General features: G+C 48.8%; 2 protein-coding genes across 6 annotated transcripts in view; one reads left to right on the top strand and one right to left on the bottom strand.

Moving 5' to 3' along the window:
- INPP5D (inositol polyphosphate-5-phosphatase D) overlaps nucleotides 1-20,382 on the top strand; it is a 91,451-nt gene that overhangs the window by 39,267 nt on the left and 31,802 nt on the right. For all 5 annotated transcript variants that reach the window (XM_075132262.1, XM_075132263.1, XM_048864762.2 and 2 more), the window contains 3 exons: nucleotides 13,462-13,612; nucleotides 18,758-18,929; nucleotides 20,347-20,382. The exon at nucleotides 20,347-20,382 is cut by the window's right edge and continues 105 nt beyond it. In XM_075132262.1, the coding sequence (XP_074988363.1) occupies nucleotides 13,462-13,612; nucleotides 18,758-18,929; nucleotides 20,347-20,382 (359 nt within the window). The remainder of the gene's footprint in view (nucleotides 1-13,461; nucleotides 13,613-18,757; nucleotides 18,930-20,346) is intronic.
- Nucleotides 8,047-9,782, bottom strand: LOC142073280 (zinc finger and SCAN domain-containing protein 32-like). The gene is made up of 2 exons (XM_075132656.1): nucleotides 9,127-9,782; nucleotides 8,047-8,540 (listed from the first exon to the last, which is right to left on the bottom strand). Exons 1-2 carry the CDS (start codon nucleotides 9,673-9,675, stop codon nucleotides 8,523-8,525), a joined length of 567 nt encoding a protein of 188 aa, XP_074988757.1. The 5' UTR covers nucleotides 9,676-9,782; the 3' UTR covers nucleotides 8,047-8,522.

Here is a 20,382-nt window from a genome sequence, read left to right as displayed (position 1 = left end):
TTTATGCCTCCGATGAAGTGAGCTGTAGCTCACGAAAGCTTATGCTCAAATAAATTGGTTAGTCTCTAAGGTGCCACAAGTACTCCTTTTCTTTTTGCAAATACAGACTAACACGGCTGTTACTCTGGAACCTGGGACTACTCAGTATCCCAGCAGGACAGGGAGCTGAATTATAGGCCTTCTGTTCAATCTAGGTTCTTGTATACCGTGCCCCGTCACCATAGTATCTAAGCGCCTTCAAGCAATGCATCAAACAACATGACTAGAAGTGTGTGCAGTGGAATGTCTTGGTTTGGTAGGGATTTTTTTAACATATGCATCTGTTGCGATGTACAGTATAACCTTGATTTTACAAACGCCAGTCTTATGAATGACCAATTCTAGGAATGATTTTTCCTGAGAGGGGAAAAAAAATCACATAATGAAAGTCCTGTCAATGAAGAACAAGTCGACATCCCCTTGCATTCCAGTGCCGTCAGTGTATGGGAAATCACTTTGTGGTAGTTTGCATGGTGAGAAGAAAGCAATTCAGTGCTCTATACTGCAACTGATGTACCATACCCAGGGTCATTTTGGGATATTCTATGTTATGAACCCTCAATCTCCAATTAGTTCATAAAATATGGGTTCTACAGAATTCATGAGAGAGAAGACAGGTCAAAGAAATGTGCCTTGTATTTGGAGTGGAATGTGGGAAGGTTTGGTCCTTATTTCCTGGGGGGCCTGAGACTGCCCCCTGGCAAGCTTTACCACCAGCGTAGGGAGTTCCGTTGTGCCAGAGGAGCAATGTTGTTGACCATGGTCTTCATCCTTTCAAAGTATTTGCAAATAATATTGCTCCTTAGATGGTAAAACTGATACGTGGCAGTTCTGGGGGGATTCTGCAGCGGTGGCGGTTTTCTTCACTCTGGGGTGGATTGGAGCCGACTGTTGTGACTGGTTGCTGTGCAGGCCCGTTCCCCAGCCCCTCGTTTGTGGTTGGATTGTGGGCAGCCCACAGGCTCAGGTCCATCCGGTTCCCCTTTTCTTTACTAGTTTTTGCTGTCTCTTTTCAGCTGTTCAGGCCAGATGTGTAGCTCTCTACGGAAGTCTTGCTGTAAAACTGGTGGTGTGCGCTCCAGCCAATGCCCTCCTCTCTCTAGTTCTAGAGGGTATAGTAGGGAGTCTGCTTCCCTTGACTTCAAGCGCTGAGGGGTTTGGCCGGGTCTGCCAGTGCAGCCCTTGTGGAGGGCCGAGGAGTTACCGGAGGAGTGGATGCTCCAGAGGTGAGGGGTGGGTCTGTTGGATGATACCAGCATGCCCTCCTGCACACCAGCGCAAGGGGGAGCAGGGGCTGCTGCTGAGTAGGGTTGCCAACTTTGTAATATTTTAAAACCAAACACTCTAGCAGGAGTGCCAGAACCTCTCCTTCCCGTCCCTGCTCCACCCCTTCCCCACAGGTCCCAACCCTTCCCAGCCTCTTCCCCCCTGAGGCCCTGCTCCCATTCCGTCACTCGCAACTCTTCCCTTCTCTTCCCCATCTCTGCCTGGGTCAGGAGGGACTCGCCCGCAAAGCTGGGGCTGGGAGCTGCAGCTGCCCGACACAGGTAAGAGGCAGCCCCAGCTGAGTTGGGGCTGGAGCTGGTGATGACTTGGCTCCTCCCCACCTTCCCCACCCGTAATAACCGGACTTTGGGTGTCCAGTCAGGTCCTCTTTTCAACCAGACTGGACACCTAGCCACCGTACTGCTGAGTGCTTTCTGTGGTTACCATGTAGACTAGGAAGTGTTGAGGAAGTGACCCACACTTGGCAGCAGGAGTTCCTCTTCCTATATCCTTCCTCTTCCTATATCCCAGGCCTGGATTTGGCCTAGAGAGAGCAGCCCCTGGGAAGAGAGCTTTGCAGGGTCCAGTTTACTTCTTGAAACACTGAGATGCCAGGGACCAGGCAAGCAGATGGGACGGTGCTTGGGGAAGTCAGGGTGGAGAAGAGGGAAGAGATTGCGCAGGGGAGGCAAAGGATGTAGGCGAGAGATGGAAAGTTCTAGGGCCAGCTGTGGGGCAGGGGAGAGATAGGCAGAACCCAGGGATTGAGGGAGAGGATGGGGAAACTTCTAGGGCAGAATAGAAGGCCATTTAGAGGGGATCTAGGAGTGGAGGAGAGGACTTGGGAACAAGTGGAGTGGGGGAGGGCAGGAGAAATCTTGAGGGGACCTGGAGAGTGAGATGGATGGGAGAGAACTTGGATGGCAAAGCATCTCCATGGAAGGTTTCAGAGTAGCAGCTGTGTTAGTCTGTATCCACAAAAAGAACAGGAGTACTTGTGGCACCTTAGAGACTAACAAATTTATTAGAGCATAATGGAAGGAGAGGATGGCAAACCTTGGTCCTCCTGCGAGGATCAGTGCTGTTTCCTGTTTAATCTCTCTAATTTAATCCCTTGGTCTCTGATGATCCTGATGTCACTGTCCTACTCCAATCCTCCAAGGTAATTGGAGCAGGTCTAGAGCAGTTGAGACCAGTCACTTGTTTACACTAGCTTGCTACTGCCTGTGACACAGGATCTGTGGTAGTGCAACAGTGGGGAACTGGAAGAAGAATACTAGTGTAGGTCAAGTCAAAAAGGGTGGGAATGAGGACCTGACTCCCCAGCTCCACTGGCTAAGAGGTGGCACTGGCTGGCACAAGTGAGAGAGCACCCATTCTTGTAGACCTCTTCTAGACCGGCAAAGAGACCAGTCCAGCATGCACTTTCTGGGCGTGCCCTGGCTGACTCAATGCCTCCTGGAGGTTTACCACTACCGTCCAGCTCCTCTGCGCATCCCTTCAACACTAGCCCTTTGTGAGCAAGTGAGAAAATAAGTGTGAAATACTTGGTATGTTTTCAATGAGCCCTCCATATCCAAACAGCAATGCTCTCTGTTCCCCTCGGGTAATTTTCTGTAATGTCTAGCGCTAAATATACTTGAGGGTTGATGCACATTTAAAAGCTAAGCAGTAAGACGAGGATAGCACAGACCTGCTTGTTTGCCTGTCATCATCATTAGCATCATATTCCTATTACACCTCCTGCGTTTAGGGCAGTGATGAAGCTCCTCCACTCCTGTCCGTTTCTGGCAAGTCTTTCAATGGTTCCCCAGCTGTGTCCAGGTTTTTCAGCTCGGCTTCCACAGCTTTTCGCCATGTTGTTTTTGGGCGGCCTCGTTTTCGCTTGCCTTCAGCTGTCCATCTTATTGCTACTCTGGTGATGGAATCAGTTTCCATCCGAAGCACATGACTGATCCTTCTCCATCTGCTGAGGCAATATTAAAGATCATGATATCTGTCTTATTGCAGTTGATTTTCAGTCCAATTTGCTGACTGAATGTGTTGAGGCGAGTTGTTTTTTCTTGTATATGGTGTTGGATATGTGATAGGGGAGTGACATCATCTGCAAAGTCCAGGTCTTCAAGGGATGAGAAGAGTGTCCATTTAATGCCTCTTGGCATGTCTTCTGTTGTACGCCGCATTACCCAGTCAATGGCAATGTTGAAGAGGATTGCAGACATGACACACCCCTGACGTACTCCTGTTTTGACTTCAAAACTGAGCTCACTGTGATCATCACTGCATGTAAAGTTGAAATAGAAGCTTTTGATGACATTGATGATGCGGAACGGGATTCCATATGCCCGCAGAATGCGCTATAGGCTGGTCCTGTGAATGCTGTCGAAAGCCTTCTCAAAGTCTATGAAATGTATGTTGCACTCTATTGTGTTTCGTAGAGTGAAGATCTAGTCTGTTGTTTGCCTGTGCTTGGTGTTTATTTTGGTTTCATCTTTATTATGGAAAAAGAGGTGTATGTGTCATTTTAATCATGGATGGATTAAACTCAGCGGGACAAGATGAGGCAGGTGATGATGTTGCTCAGCATGTGTTGCATGGGTTAGGTTTTCATGGTGTCATTTTAATGGGTAGCTATTTCCAGCTTTCCTTTTTAACTGTTGCCGAATTGTTTTGTTGTGCTTGCCCCATCTGACTGTCTCCACCTATTGCCTCTTGTCTTATACTTCGTGCATTAACTCTTTGGGATGGGACTGCTCTTTTGGTCTGTCTATGTTTGTATAGCACCTAGCACAATAGGGTCCTGATCCATGGCTATGTGCTTAACTTCTACTGTATTAATAATGTTACTCCGTTTGACCTGAGCAGCTAGCCAAAATTCAGGGTCTAGTAGGTTGTTCCAGTTAGAAGAAGAAATTGTTGCTAGATATTTCTCTGGTGCAGTTTTGTGTATTTACAAAGAATGTACAAAGTCCTTTGTCTCTGAAAACAGATGGAACCAACTAGCAGGGAACAGCTTATTTTGCTCACAGCACCAAAAACATTCTTTTCAGCCTGCATCCCTGACCCAAAACCTCTCCCCAGGTTTCTTCCAGGGTCAGCCACTAAGTTCCCTGTAAACCACGTGGCCACGCAGCAGCCTATTAAGCGCCACACAGGCGCTCAGGCAACCTGCTGGGCTGGGACCTGCCGCAGCTGGGGGAGGGGTGCCCCAACCTAGCCCCAGACCTGCCGCGGCTGTGGGAGGAGCACCCCTCCCCTGGCCCGAACCCAGCCCCGGACCAGACCTGCCACAGCCAGGGGAGGGGCAGCTCTCACCCCAGCCCAGGTGCTGCTGCGGGGAGAGAGAGCTGGGGGAGTCCTCTCTCTCTCCTTGCCATGGCCCTGGAACAGCCTTCACCCCAAACCTCTCATCCTCAGCCCCACCCCAGAGCGCACAGAGCCTTCACCCCGCCCCACAACCCTCTGCCCCAGCCCTCAGCACTGGCCACACCCCAGAGCCTGCAACCCTAGGCAGAGCCCTCACTCCCCTGCGCCCCAACCCTCTGCCCCAGTCCTGAGCCCCCTCCCACACTCCAAATCCCTCGGCCCCACCCCCACCACATGAATTTTGTTATGTATGACACATCACCTCCATATTGGTGCACATAACAAAATTAATTCTGCACATGTGTGGGAAAAATTAGAGGGAACACTGGTCAGCCACCATGCTTTCTACTGCACCTTCAGGCAGTTTCTCTGGGCTTGTCTACACAGACATCTACTTCACAAGAAACTGGGGTGTGAATCTACCCCGCCCTAGCTGTAGACAAGCCCTTACTCCCTCTATCTTTCCCAGTTTTTTATCTGTTCTGCCTCTCCATCCCTACCCCTAAAAAAACACTCAGCAAAAGCTCCTGGGTGGGTTCACATACTCCTTTTGTCTTTAGGTAGGGGCTTACTCTAGCAGTCATGTTAGTTGAAGGGTGAATTCACGCCTTTCAATCTCAATGAGGTTTTAACTCATCTCATAACAAAGTTTCACACAACTCATAACAATAACAACTGGAATCTCAGAGCAGAGGAAATGCTTTAGTAATCAAGAGGGAAACAAGGAGGAGACTGACTGAGGCTATGGGTATGTCTACACTACAAAATTAGGTCGAATTTATAGAAGTCGGTTTTGTAGAAAGCGGTTTTATACAGTTGATTGTGTGTGTCCCCACACAAGTGGTCTAAGTGCATGTAGTCGGCGGAGTGTGTCCACAGTACCGGGGCAACCCTCGACTTCCGGAGCGTTGCACCGTGAGTGGCTATCCCACAGTTCCCGCAGTCTCCGCCGCCCATCTGAATTCTGGGTAGAAATCCCAGTGCCTGATGGGGCTAAAACCATTGTCGTGGGTGGTTCTGGGTACATATTGTCAGGCCCCCGTTCCCTCCCTCCCTCCATGAAAGCAGGGGCAGACAATCGTTTTGCGCCTTTTTTCTTGAGTTACGTGTGCAGACACCATACCACGGCAAGCATGGAGCCCACTCAGCAAACCGTCACCGTACTTCTCCTGGGTGCTGGCAGACGTGATACTGCAATGCTACACTGCAGCAGTTAATTGCCTTTTGGCAGCAGACAGTGCAGTATGAATGGTAGCCGTCATCGACGTAGTCCTGGGTGCTCTTTTAATCGGGCACCTGGGCAAACATGGGAATGACTCAGCCAGGTCATTTCCCTTTTAAGTTTCGTCTCGGGGCGATTCAGTCCTACAGGCAGTGCACTGTCTTTTAACCTCCAGCCAGCAGAAGATGATGGCTAGTCGTCATACTGCACCGTCTTCTGCCGAGCACCCAGGAGATAATGACAGCTAGCAATCGTACTGCACAGTCTGCTGCCAGCAAGATGTATAAAGATAGATGAAGTGGCTCAAAACAAGAAATAGACCAGATTTGTTTTGTATTCATTTTCTCCTCCTTCCCTCTGTGAACGGCCTGCCAAACCCAGTTTTGAGTTCTGTCCTTGAGGTTTTGAGTTCTATCCTTGAGGGGGCCATTCAGTTTCTCGCAAAGCCACCCCCTTTGTTGATTTTAATTTCCTGTAAACCAACCCTGTAAGCCATGTCGTCAGTTGCCCCTCCCTCCATCAGGGCAACGGCAGACAATCGTTCCGTGCCTTTTTTCTGTGCAGACGCCATACCACGGCAAGCATGGAGCCCGCTCAGATCACTTTGGCAATTAGGAGCACATTAAACACCACGCGCATAATCCAGCAGTATATGCAGCACCGGAACCTGGCAAAGCGATACTGGGCGAGTAGGCGACGTCAGCTCAGTAACGTGAGTGACGAGGACATGGACACAGACTTCTCTCAAAACGGGCCCTGGCAATGTGGGCATCATGGTGCTAATGGGCCAGGTTCATGCAGTGGAACGCCGATTCTGGGCTCAGGAAACAAGCACAGATGATGGGACCACATAGTGTTGCAGGTCTGGGACGATTCCCAGTGGTTGCGAAACTTTCGCATGTGTAAGGGCACTTTTATGGAACTTTGTGACTTGCTTTCCCATGCCCTGAGGCGCAAGAATACCAAGATGAGAGTAGCCCTCACAGTTGAGAAGCAAGTGGCGATAGCCCTGTGGAAGATTGCAATGCCAGACAGCTACTGGTCAGTCGGGAATCAATTTGGAGTGGGCAAATCTACTGTGGGGGCTGCTGTGATGCAAGTAGCCAACGCAATCAAAGATCTGCCTATATCAAGGGTAGTGACCCTGGGAAATGTGCAGGTCATAGTGGATGGCTTTGCTGCAATGGGATTCCCTAACTGTGGTGGGGCCATAGACGGAACCCATATCCCTATCTTGGCACCGGAGCACCAAGCCGGCGAGTACATAAACTGCAAGGGGTACTTTTCAATAGTGCTGCAAGCACTGGTGGATCACAAGGGACGTTTCACCAATATCAACATGGGATGGCTGGGAAAGGTACATGACGTTCACATCTTCAGGAACTCTGGTCTGTTTCAAAAGCTGCAGGAAGGGACTTTATTCCCAGACCAGAAAATAACTGTTGGGGACGTTGAAATGCCTATATGTATCCTTGGGGACCCAGCCTACCCCTTAATGTCATGGCTCATGAAGCCATACACAGGCAGCCTGGACAGTAGTCAGGAGCTGTTCAACTGCAGGCTGAGCAAGTGCAGAATGGTGGTAGAATGTGCATTTGGATGTTTAAAGGCGCGCTGGCGCAGTTTACTGACTCGCTTAGACCTCAGCGAAACCAATATTCCCACTGTTATTACTGCTTGCTGTGTGCTCCACAATATCTGTGAGAGTAAGGGGGAGACGTTTATGGCGGGGTGGGAGGTTGAGGCAAATCGCCTGGCTGCTGGTTTCGCACAGCCAGACACTAGCGTGGTTAGAAGAGCACAGGAGGGTGCGGTGTGCATCAGAGAAGCTTTGAAAACCAGTTTCATGACTGGACAGGCTACGGTATGAAAGTTCTGTTTGTTTCTCCATGATGAAAACCACCGCCCCTTGTTTCACTCTACTTCCCTGTAAGCTAACCACCCTCCTCTCCTCCCTTCGATCACCACTGTCAGAGGTAATAAAGTCATTGTTGCTTCACATTCATGCATTCTTTATTCATTCATCACACAAATAGGGGGATAACTACCAAGGTAGCCCGGGAGGGGTGGTGGAGGAGAGAAACACCAGGAGGGGTGGTGGAGGAGGGAAGGACAAAGCCACACAGCACTTTAAAAGTTTAAAACTTTAAAACTTATTGAATGCCAGCCTTCTGTTGCTTGGGCAATCCTCTGGGGTGGGGTGGCCAGAGGCCCCCCAACCACGTTCTTGGGTGTCTGGGTGAGGAGGCTATGGAACTTGGGGAGGAGGGTGGTTGGTTACACAGGGCCTGTAGCGGCGGTCTGTGCTCCTGCTGCCTTTCCTGCAGCTCAACCATACACTGGAGCATATTGGTTTGATCCTCCAGCAGCCTCAGCATTGAATCCTGCCTCCTCTCATCACGCTGCTGCCACATTTGAGCTTCAGCCCGCCACTTACTCTCTTCAGCCCACCACCTCTCCTCCCGGTCATATTGTGCTTTCCTGCACTCTGACATTGTCTGCCTCCACGCAGTCGTCTGTGCTTTGTCAGTGTGGGAGGACACCATGAGCTCAGAGAACATTTCATCATGAGTGCGTTTTTTTCGCCTTCTAATTTTCACTAGCCTCTGGGAAGGAGAAGATCCTGTGATCATTGAAACACATGCAGCTGGTGGAGAAAAAAAAGAAGCAGTGGTATTTAAAAAGATACATTTTCTAAAACAATGGCTACACTCTTTCATGGTAAACCTTGCTGTTAACATTACATACACAGCACATGTGCTTTCGTTCCAAGGTCACATTTTGCCTCCCCCCACCATGTGGCTAGCCCCTCACCCCCTCCCCCCGCCCCCCGGCTAACAGCGGGGAACATTTCTGTTCAGCCACAGGCAAACAGCCCAGCAGGAACGGGCACCTCTGCATGTCCCCTTAAGAAAAGCACTCTATTTCAACCAGGAGACCATAATGATATCACTCTCCTGAGGATAACACAGAGAAATAAAGAACGGATGTTATTTGAATGCCAGCAAACATACACTGCAATGCTTTGTTCTACAATGATTCCCGAGTATGTGCTACTGGCCTGGTGTGGTAAAGTGTCCACACCATGGTGGGTGGAATAAGGCTGCCCTCCCCAGAAACCTTTTGCAAAGGCTTTGGGAGTACATCCAGGAGAGCTGCAAATGCCAGGGAAAATTAATCATTAAACATGCTTGCTTTTAAACCATGTATAGTATTTTAAAAGGTACACTCACCAGAGGTCCCTTCTCTGCCTGGCGGGTCCAGGAGGCAGCCTTGGGTGGGTCCGGGGGGACTGCCTCCAGGTCCAGGGTGAGAAACAGTTTCTGGCTGTCGGGAAAACCGGTTTCTCTGCTTGCTTGCTGTGAGCTATCTACAACTTCATCATCATCATCTTCCTCGTCCCCAAAACCTGCTTCTGTGTTGCCTCCATCTCCATTGAAGGAGTCAAACAACACGACTGGGGTCGTGGTGGCTGAACCCCCTAAAATGGCATGCAGCTCATCATAGAAGCGGCATGTTTGGGGCTCTGACCTGGAGCGGCCGTTTGCCTCTCTGGTTTTCTGGTAGGCTTGCCTCAGCTCCTTAAGTTTCATGCGGCGTTGGTTCGGGTCCTTGTTATGGCCTCTGTCCTTCATGCCCTGGGAGATTTTGACAAATGTTTTGGCATTTCGAAAACTGGAACGGAGTTCTGATAGCACGGATTCCTCTCCCCATACAGCAATCAGATCCCGTACCTCCCGTTTGGTCCATGCTGGAGCTCTTTTGCGATTCTGGAACTCCATCACGGTCACCTCTGCTGATGAGCTCTGGCCAGCGTGGCAAGCTGCAGGTGACCATGCAAACAGGAAATTGAAATTCAAAAGTTTGCGGGCCTTTTCCTGTCTACCTGGCCAGTGCAGAGTGCTGTCCAGAGCGGTCACAATGGAGCACTCTGGGATAGCTCCCGGAGGCCAGTACCGTCTAATTGCGTCCACAGTACCCCAAATTCGACCCGGCAAGGCCAATTTAAGCGCTAATCCACTTGTCAGAGGTGGATTAAGGAAATCAATTTTAAGAACCCTTTAAGTCGAAAAAAAGGGCTTCATTGTCTGGACGGGTGCAGGTTTACATCGATTTAACGCTGCTAAATTCGATCTAAACTCCTAGTGTAGACCAGGGCTATGTCTACACTAGCACTTTTGTCAGTAAAACTTTTGTTGGTCAGGAGTGTGGAAAAAAACACCCCAACTGACATAAGTTACACTGACAGAAGCGCCGGTGTGGACAGCGCTATGATACTGCCTCTTGTTGGGGGTGGTTTAATTATGCCAACGGGAGAGCTCTCTCCCGTCGGCATAGAATGGCTACACAGGAGACCTTACAGTAGCTCAGCAGCATTGGTACAGCTGTGCCACTGTAAGGTCTCTAGTGTAGACATAGCCTGAATTACTTAAATTCTGTCCCAGTGTAACTTCACTGATTTCAGGATCCTTTTGTATTATGGATTAGATACAGGAGCCATATTTCTTTAATTACTTTCATTTTCACTGGGTCTCTGAGTCGTAGGTATTACCATCAGTCAGTATCAACAACTGTAAAATGGCTGGGACGGATACATATGGCCAAGTACTGTTTGCATTTCCACTGGTGCAAAACCTGAGTAACTCTTGAAGTCAGTGCAAGTGAGAGCAGAATTTGACCTGCAGTGTTCTGCAGAGGTTGCAAGTTCTAGATATTCCAACCAGCAGTTTGTTGCAACCCCTTTTACCTGGTGTAGTAATGGCCTTACATAAATATCATTGTGTCTGAGCCTGAGTACTATGCTTTATGCTGAAAGTGACACTTTCCACAGTGTCCTGGTAATAACTATTACAGAATTCAGGAACACCCTTGTGCACAGATCTTTCAGACTGAATTCTCAAAAGCACCTGATAATGTTTTGTGTGAAAGTTTCTTTCCATGCTTTTTAAAAGACATTTATGTCCACTAGGAATAATATGTCCTGATCACTTTTCCACAGGCAGCCAAACCTTCAGATGTGTTTGCTCGATACCGAAAACACTGCTCCCCTAATTTCTGGGCTGTGGTCTCATTCTCTCGAAGGAATCAAGATGAGATCTTGTTATGGCTGGGATTCCCTAAAGGTGTTTCAGAAATAGTGCTTTTGCTGCACAGATGTGGGCATAAGTAATCTCCCCGCTCTTCTTGCCCCATGGGATGGGAGCTGACCTGGTATGGAGATGCCTGCCACATAGCAGGTAATTCTTTGGCTCTGTAGCCCTTAAATGGGCAACACCTGTTCTCCAACAAGCCAGACAAAGAGCCCCCCTGCTTAATGTGCGGTGAGGTCATTCTGCTTGTTGGGGTTTGTACCATTGTTTCTCATGTTCAAGCTCTTGATTTGCCTGTGTTTGACTCTTGAACAAAATACATATGCTGATAAGGATCCGAGGCTGACCAAACCCAAATGGGTCTGTTAAAGGCTACACATACAGTTAATGACAAAGAAGGATTTGTTAAAACTTGTATGGAAAGCTCATGTATGTTAATAATGATAAAAGCAAAAATTTGAAAACTAGATTAATGTGCCGTAGCCACCACCAATCTGAGACTGTCCAGACTGAGACTCTGTAGCAATTTATTTCAAATTTAGGTAAAGTCCTACTACTTAAAGAATAAATGGTGTGATCTAGGGCGGATCAGACAGAATAGCTCTTCTCTAGTCTTGCCTCCTGATAGCAGTGTTTGCTGTTGCTATTGAGTGCTCACGGGGACTGTGTTCACAAATGTATGTTGCTCATTGTCCCCTTTAAGCCAGTAGAAAGTAACCTGGTGGAACTGGAAATCATCTACACATAGGCTACTCTCTCCTATTTGCATCAGGGCCTGCTGCGTGTATGTGTGTGGGCTTGTTATGATTTCAGAAAGCCCACGATCTGCCACTGCAGGACAAACGAGAACTGTATTTCCACCAGGAAGAATAGACCATGAAAAGCATTTGGATTGGCGCCTAAAATCTGATAGTCCTGGAGTGTAACTGTAGAAGCAGCTGCTGACACAGGTGTCTCCTTTTCATCCTTGCTTGCTACCTGTGGTATAGAGGATTGTCAATCTGTGTACTGCCACAGTGAGCCAGTGATTTTATATCACTAGGTCTCAATGTGGAGGCAAAACGCTGGGACCACATGAATGGTGGCTGCTGTAGCCTGGGGGATCTGACATTCCTCAATTCATTGATCTCTATGCTTGAAGCTGCCAATCAATGGCTATTAGCAAGGATGGCGTATCTAGCCTCTGTTTGCCAGAACCTGGGAATGGGCAAGAGGGTGACACTTGATGATTACCTGTTCTGTTCATTCCCTCTGGGGCGCCTGGCATTGGCCATGGTCAGAAGACAGGATACCAGGCTAGATGGATCTTTGGTCTGAACCAGTATGGCCGTTCTTATGATCTGATTGATCTGTAGCTTTGCCTCTAAAGACCCCAGGATGTTTGCTATCCCTAAAGATGTGTTTTCAGACATAAGGGCCAGCACTGAACTTTTTGCAGAGTTTCAACCAGCAAGAGATGATCTTGAAAAGTGACTTTAGCCACAATGGTGAATAAGTGCATCATGAAATACACTGTGTTCATGGTGCCTGGATCTCCTTAAGATGCCTCTAACACAGGCTCTATCAGCTCATGACTCTCTTTGTGCAACACATGCTGAGTAGGTGGCAGCAAAATGAGATGTGTGGTCATTCTATGTTCTTGCCTGAATAGCAACCCAGCTTTGTGGACACCACTGTAGTATCTCACAGGCATCAGTCAGAACTTGAAATCACCTTCATCTTTGTGGAACTTGAACATTTTAACATTTCTTTCCAAATAAAGTCAGACTTTTTAAAAACATGGATAATCCTTTTGGAGTCCCAGCTGACAAGCCCAAGGTTGTGGTTGATTCACCTCTGAACTTATTTTAAATTCCTAAATATAGACTTAGAAAACTAACTCGAGACACTCAAGTGTCAACATTTTGATCTTAAAACTTTTAAAATTTCAATGGTTTGCTGGCCCATTTATTTGAGCCTAATTATGCCTAGTTATTTGAATACTGGAAGGGATACTAATAGGTGCATTTGATTGTGTTTCTCTTGCAATCCAAAAGTGAGGGAAGATTCCTACCACATACAACCAAAATAAAACGTTGCCCATGCTCCTTGCTCTCAGTAAGTATGAGAATCGATCCTATCAATACTTCTGCTTTTATAGATCTTTGTCACTCTGAAGCCAAACACACTTTAAAATTAAATGGCCATAGAAGTGGGATCTCTTCCACTTGGCTTCACCGAATCTTTGAGATTGCTGTTTTTGCTGATGCTGGCGGGGGCATGTGTGCATATCTGTTTGTGTTTATACTGTGTGAGCTGTTCTGCACGGAAGCCTGTGGTCAGGTAGATGCTGAAAGCTGGGCTGCCTTTCTCTGGACAGTATTAGCCGATTTTTTTTCTCTCTTTCTTTGCTTTGCCTCCAGTGAGGAGCGACATTTCTGTGGTAGGAATGATCTGCAGTGATGTTTGCCAATGTCTGTGTTCTGTGGGTTGTTTCAGGCATCGGAAGGCGTTCCGGTGAAGTACTTCGACAACTTGGATGAACTGATAGAGTTTTACAAGAAGGAGAACATGGGTCTGGTATGGCACCTGAAATATCCTGTCCAACGGGAAGAGGAGGAGGCAGCTGATGATCCAGAGGAGGATGCAGGTAAAAAATCCAGCGGAAAAGTAGATGGTTCGGACCTTGGAGTGAAACAGACTTGATGTATGCTGGAGATGATGGGAGTGCTGGCAGGAGCTTTCTTGGAGTTTCTCAGCAGTGCTATGTGCCTGCGACTCCTATTGACTCCATTAGGAGGTATGAGTGCTCAGGGCCTCTGAAAATCAGGCCCCTTTGGGTATGTCTATACAGCAGAGGTTCTCAAACTGTGGGTCAGGACCCCAATGTGGGTCACTACCCTTTTTAATGGGGTCACCAGGGCTGGCTTAGACTTGCTGGGGCCCAGGGCCAAAGTTGAAGGGTGTCAGCCCTGGGCAGCAGGGCTGAGGTTACAGCCCTTCAGCCTGGGACTGAAGCCCTTGGCCTTGGCTTTGTCGTCCCCCCCTGCCTGGGGTGGTGTTGCTTGTCCTTTGCCCCCCTCCCCTGGACAGCAGGGCTAAGGCGGGTTCAGGCTTCGGTCCCCGCTCCTGGGGTCATGTAGTAATTTTTGTTGTCAGAAGATAGTCGCAGTGAAATGAAGTTTGAGAACCTCTGCTATACAGCAATGTAAGCCCAGGCTCGAGCCTGGACTCAGGCCTAACCCCTCTTGCATCCACACACCACTTGTGTTAACCTAGGACTTGAACCTAGGGGCTCAGGGCCCTGCAGAGCTGGAGGGTCCAAGCCCATGTTAAGCTGAGACCCTATTACTTTCCAGTGTGCATGGCTCCAGCATGACTTGGGTCCTGGAAGTCCTCCAGAGGTATCCCTTAGTCCTCTCTATGCCAACAATCTGTGGTGCAGTCTATTGCACTCTATTGCAAATGGAAGCCACTCCTCCCTTTGCAAACGGCAGCACCTCAGATCAGCGTTAAGCCATCGTCTGGTAAACACAGGTCTGTAAGCACACTATCAGAGAGCCTGCAGGGTTTGCAACGGAGAATGATCAAAAGAAGCTTTTTGCAAAGAAAGCTGTTTCCTGGACACAAGAGCGTGGCCAGATTTTGGTGCACACTGTCCTTATGGGGACCTGAGTCCCATCTATAGCAATGTCACAGTTAGGAAAGAAGGCAGTAGAGTTTTCCCATAGTGCACCACACTTGTACGGCTAGAGTGTCGACACTTGGGGTGGGGTGGGGGGTGCACTTGGCACTCTGAGAGCGGGTTACTCTGACTCAGGTCTGTGCTGTACAATGTGGATGACAGAGCCCTAGGTTCGAATAGGGATCAGAATATCCTTAACCCAGGGTTAAAATGAAGTGTAGATGCTCAAGCCCAGGGTTCCCTAACACACATAGCCCACTTGAGTCCTCTAACCCTAGGCTGCCACTGCTGTGCAGACATACCCTTTATACCTCTGTGCTATGGAGAATATATCTAATAATTATGAGCTTGTTCAGGTGCGCTTTGATACCGCAGTGATGATTCCTTTACTACTACCTCGTAGACAGTTGGGTGAGAAGGTCCTGGCTGGACCTGGCACACACCTCCTGATTTGGCATTTCCATCACAGGCCTGCAGTATCAGTGGTGGATTTTCTGGCGTAACATGGTTCGAGGGGCTTGCTGTTGGATTTCCTTCTGACTGAGGATGGGGAAACAGGTAGCGTGAGGATGGCTGCCCTCAGTTTGTCAGGTTTAAGACAGAAAGGAAATCATGGACTCCACCTGTGTCTATACTACAATGTTGCACTGTTACAAGCTGCAGCAGTGCAGGACATTTTTGCTAGCTGCCTTGTTTTGCATGCACACATTGCACTGTGTCCATATACAAGACCCTCTGCAAGCATTGTAGGGCTGGGGGATTGTTGCACCTACCCCATTGTGCCACGTACAGCTCCCTGGAGCTGGGGGCAGAAGGTCTATGGTATAGAATATCTCTGACTCTTATTCATATTTTTGGTTTGTTCTGTCAGCTGCTGCAAATGGTTCTGTCCTGCACTAAGAGCAGAATCAAGCAGTGGATTATATTGGCTGCCCCCATTTTCTACACACTCCCCGGGAATGAGCCACATTTTGTGCAGAGGCACATTAGCTGCCCTTTCTGCTGTGTCTGGAAGATTCATGTTCCATACCACTAGGACAGGATCATGGCTTCGCAGGCCAGTTTGAGCCTGAATCTTTGATGTTTGCCATCAAAGGTCAGTCCCTTGGGAGGACTTTGGTTTTGGCCAGGTGCTCTAAGTGAAGAGCAGTCCTGGAGGAGAGGAGAGAGAATACTGCACTGCTTCATGGGGTTCTCCCCCCCAAAAGAGACATGAAAGTGAGGTTTCTGGTGCTGGGACCCTAGTAGCTGTCTGTGGAGTTAAGGGTTCTATACAGAGCTGATCAGAAACATTTTGACTAGCCATTATTTTTATTAGAATGTGCTGATTCTTCAGAATCTAAACATTCCATGGGACTATGTTCTTTTGATGAAATACCACCAGAAACCAGAGAGGGTCCCAATGGAAAACCTGTCGGCTGACTTGCCAGCCTGCCCACACAGCTCCTGAGCAGCCAGGGCTCCCAGCCTCCATAGCAGGGACTTGAAGCCAGGGTGCCTGAGACCCAGACTAATGCTGTAATCACTGGACCATTCTTTCTCTCCTCTTTTGTCTGTCTATCTAGAAATGCTGGGCATGACCATGAACCTGATTATCTTCAGGGTAAAACCTCTTTGACATAGCCTGCCCATCGCGCGCATACACACACACACCACACACACACACCACACACACACACACAATCTCACTGATCTTGTGAGGGCTGGAAAATATTGACAAGAATGACATTTCAATGAGAAACTGACACCATTTTTTGGAAAACCTGTTAGTTATTTTCTCATTTTCTGCCCAGCTCTGTTAATCTCCCAGCTCTCAGAATGGGGGAGAGAGGTGCAGGAAGAAGAATAAACAGAAGGGCAGGAAGTTGAAAAAAGTTCTTGTTGCCACTCTACTTGCCTCTGGATAGAGCAGTGGGTCTCAAACTTTTGTACTGGTGACCCCTTTCACATAGCAAGCCTCTGAGTGTGACCTCTCTTATAAATTAAAAATACTTTAAAATATATTTAATACCATTATAAATGGTGGAGGCAAAGCAGGGTTTGGGGTGGAGGCTTAAAGCTCGTGACCCCCTGAGGGGTCCCGACCCCCAGTTTGAGAACTCCTGGGCTAGAGGAAGAGAAATGAAAATGTGATCTTTTAGTGTAATGCCAGTCACACCCACAATTCAGTTTTGTAAGGTGCTTAGGTACCATCATTCTGGAGCCAGATGAAAGCCTAGAGGATGTCTTTGTCATATATGTTTCGTTGTTAAGTCTCCTATCCCTGTGGAATCTAAGCATGGAGGTATTGATCTAACTCAGAGGTGGGCAAACTATGGCCCACGGGCCACATCCGGCCCATGGGACCTTCTGCCTGGCCCCTGAGCTCCCGGCCGGGGAGACTAGCCCTAGGCCCCTCCCCTGCTGTCCCCCCTCCCCTGCAGCCTAAGCTCACTGTGCTGCTGGCGCAATGCTCTGGGCAGCGGGGCTGCAAGCTCCTGGGGCAGCGCAGCTGCAGAGCCCGGCCTGACCCGGTGCTCTGTGCTGCGCGATGCATGGCTGGCTCCAGCCGGGTGGCACGGCTTCCTGTCCTGGTGCAGCCACGCCGCCAGCCACCGGTGCTCCAGGCAGCACGGTAAGGGGGCAGCGAGCAGTGGGGGTTGGATAGAGGGTAGGGGAGTTCAGGAGGTGGTCAGGGGCTGGGGGTGTGGATAGGGGTTGGGGCAGTCAGAGGGCAGAGAATAGGGGGGTTGAATGGGGCAGACGTCCCGTGGGGGCTGTCAGAGAACGGGGGGGGGGGTGTGGAAGGGGCAGGAGTCCCGGGGGGGCCATCAAGGGGCAAGAAGCAGGAGGGGTCAGATAGGGGGCGGGGGCCGGGCCACGCCTGGCTGTTTGGGGAGGCACAGCCTCCCTTAACCGGCCCTCCATACAATTTCAGAAACCCGATGCAGCCCTCAGGCCAAAAAGTTTGCCTGCCCTGATCTAACTGCAGCACCAATCAGTCATGCTGGTGCTTATTATTTCTTTCTCTCTGTAAGTCACAATGTGCACAGGAGCTATTGACCATGCTTTTCAGGAAAATAAGCATCACTCTCTCATTTTTAAGCACAGCCAAGTACTATGTGCATTACAAAGTGAGGGGAGATTGTTAACAAGGGTGAATATCATTGGGTTAAACGCAGCTATAGCCACTTCCCACCAAAGAGACAGAGTGCTGTTGAATTGAATGGCATGGGTTTGGGGGGGCCTACACTGGAGAGTGGAGGGAGTTTTCAGCTGGGATGAATGCACTGAATGCCCCTGTGACCGTACTGCATTAAATGGAAGGGGTTGATTTGCACTCAGCATTCATTGTTACTGCCTTTCTCTGGACATATTTACTAATTTTAGCTGCCTGTTCTCAGCCTATTTGTACTCCCCCCCAACCCACTTCTCTTGCACTGTGCCCGCCATGGAGATGTAGGGACTCAGATACTGGAGTTCTGTGACTGGAGAAGCTGCTCATCATGTCGGCACCCAGACCCTTTTTTGTTATGAACAAATGGAGACTAGGATGGAGGCTGCTAAACCCACTTAACCTGAAGTAGCTTCATTTACGGTGGACGGAAGTTAAATCCGTGTGTCTGTCCGTATTTCCAGAGATGTAGCCCCTTATACATCTCCCTCTCCCATGTAGCTCCTGGGCACTGTCCCACTCCACTGATGACCCATTATAATAATAATAATACCTAGCCATGATATAGCATGTGCACATTTTCAAAGAACTGCACAAATATTAATCAATCTTCATAATGATCAGGAAATTTAAGTTAAGTGACTTGACCAAATCTAGTCAATAAGCCAGTGCCAGAGCCCAGGATTATTGCTTATGCGTTCTGGGTTCACAGCGCTCAGCTAAGCCCACTACACCACACCACTGAATTCAGTGGGAACAGGATTGGGCCCTTATCAATAGCAAGGTCTGATCTGATGAATTTCAGATCTTTTCAGTTCAGCGATTGCAGGCCAATTAATCTGGATTGATTTTGCACTGACTGCCACTGTGATGCAGACGATATTGTGGGTCAGAATGGGAGGCAAGTGCTCTAGGTGTGTTGCCAAAATTATTTTGTTTCCCTTCCTTCATGTCAGACCCTGTACCAACCCCACCCATATTACCCCCACGACCCTTCCTGGTGGCACTCCCGGCAAGTGAGACGAAAGAAGCGTCTCCTCTGAATGAAAGTTCCAAGGTGGCAGAAGTCAGCAAACTGTCCCTTTCTGAGACACTACTTCAACGGCTGCAGTCCCAGGACACCAGCAGGTGAGCTATGGTCATTCACTGCTCTCAAGAAATGTAGATAGATGGGCAATAGAATCAACACCGACGCCTTCACGGGAGTTGGTAAGGTGCTGCATTTGGGAAAGGTGTCACTGATATCACAGCTATTTCAGTGCCCTCTATTGTGGGAGAGGGGATGTGGGGCCTGCGTCTAATCTCACTCTTATTTTACCCCGTGTAACTCCATGGGCTTCAGAGGAGTCACTCCTGATTTACACAATTAAAGGGAAGTCAGAATCAGGTCCATTCTCTCTTAGACATTAAAGTAATACAGTGGCTACTCCTTAAGGTAGCGCTCATGCTCTGGCATGGAAGAAATGTTCTCCTGAAGTATAAAACAATGTACTGGCCTCCCCCGTGAAGAGATTTCCTAACGTATGGTAAGATAATATCGGAGAGGCTAGAATAGTAACCATGTGCCTAAACCATAGAGATTGTGGGCCAGATCCTTAACGTGTGCAAATTGGCAAGTCTTCATTGGTTGCAATGGAGTTACACTGATTTATGCCAGCTGAGGGTCTGGCCCCATCTAAGTATGTGGCTGTCTGAATACATCACGCACCATAGCCTGTTGAATCTGGACACCCATTCAAGCATCAGAGGAAGCTGGTTACATCTAGGGTGACCAGATCCTCAGTGTTAAAAATCAGGACATGTGTCTATGGGCCAGGGCTGGGGGAGCAAGTTACAGCAAAGGGAAGCTAATTTGGTGTTCTGTCAGGGAGGTAGGACAGGGGGCTGTCTGGGTAGGTGGCAAGCTGGGAGATATCTATTTTGATTGGCTGCCTTCGCTGTTCCATCTGCCTCCTTGGAAAAGAGCAGCCAGTCAGAACTTTCTGTACTAGCTGAGGGATGAAACAGCCAGTAAACTTTGACTGCTTCATCCCTCAGCATGGGTAGAGGTGCCAATCCCCACTCATTAAGGACCCAACTGGAGCCTCTCATCCAGCCTCTGTTTTCAGATTCTAATCAGGCTTTGTCTGAGGCAGAAGCTTCGAAGAAGAAGTCAGCCATGGAGACGAGCAAAAGTCCTGGCTCCCCCAACACTCTCAGGCTGCCAGCCCCCAGCCTCTTCACCACACACCAACCTTACAGGAGACCTACTAATCACTCCCCTCACACCATAGCTCCCTCTCAGTCACGACTGCAACTCCTTATCTCCCACCCCAGGACAGCATTCATCCTATTACAGTGGGGAATCCTCAGGCAAAGTCTAAGAATTCCATTCCCCCCATCACCACCACTTAGAAGGGAATATTGACATTGAAGAACAAGGCAAGCCACACAGGAGTATGTCTTAGCCGTGGAGGTTTCTGCTTCAGACAAAACTCAGCTGCCTGATGGTTGGGGACAGTAGGGGGGCAGCTGGTTTCCTTACTTGCGTCAGTCTTTTTCGCAGTGTTTCTGAGGAACACCTAAAGTTAATCCAGGATTA

This window comes from Caretta caretta, chromosome 9, assembly GCF_965140235.1.
Source record: "Caretta caretta isolate rCarCar2 chromosome 9, rCarCar1.hap1, whole genome shotgun sequence".
Taxonomy (NCBI): domain Eukaryota; kingdom Metazoa; phylum Chordata; order Testudines; family Cheloniidae; genus Caretta; species Caretta caretta.
This window is presented reverse-complemented; position numbering and strand designations above follow the sequence as displayed.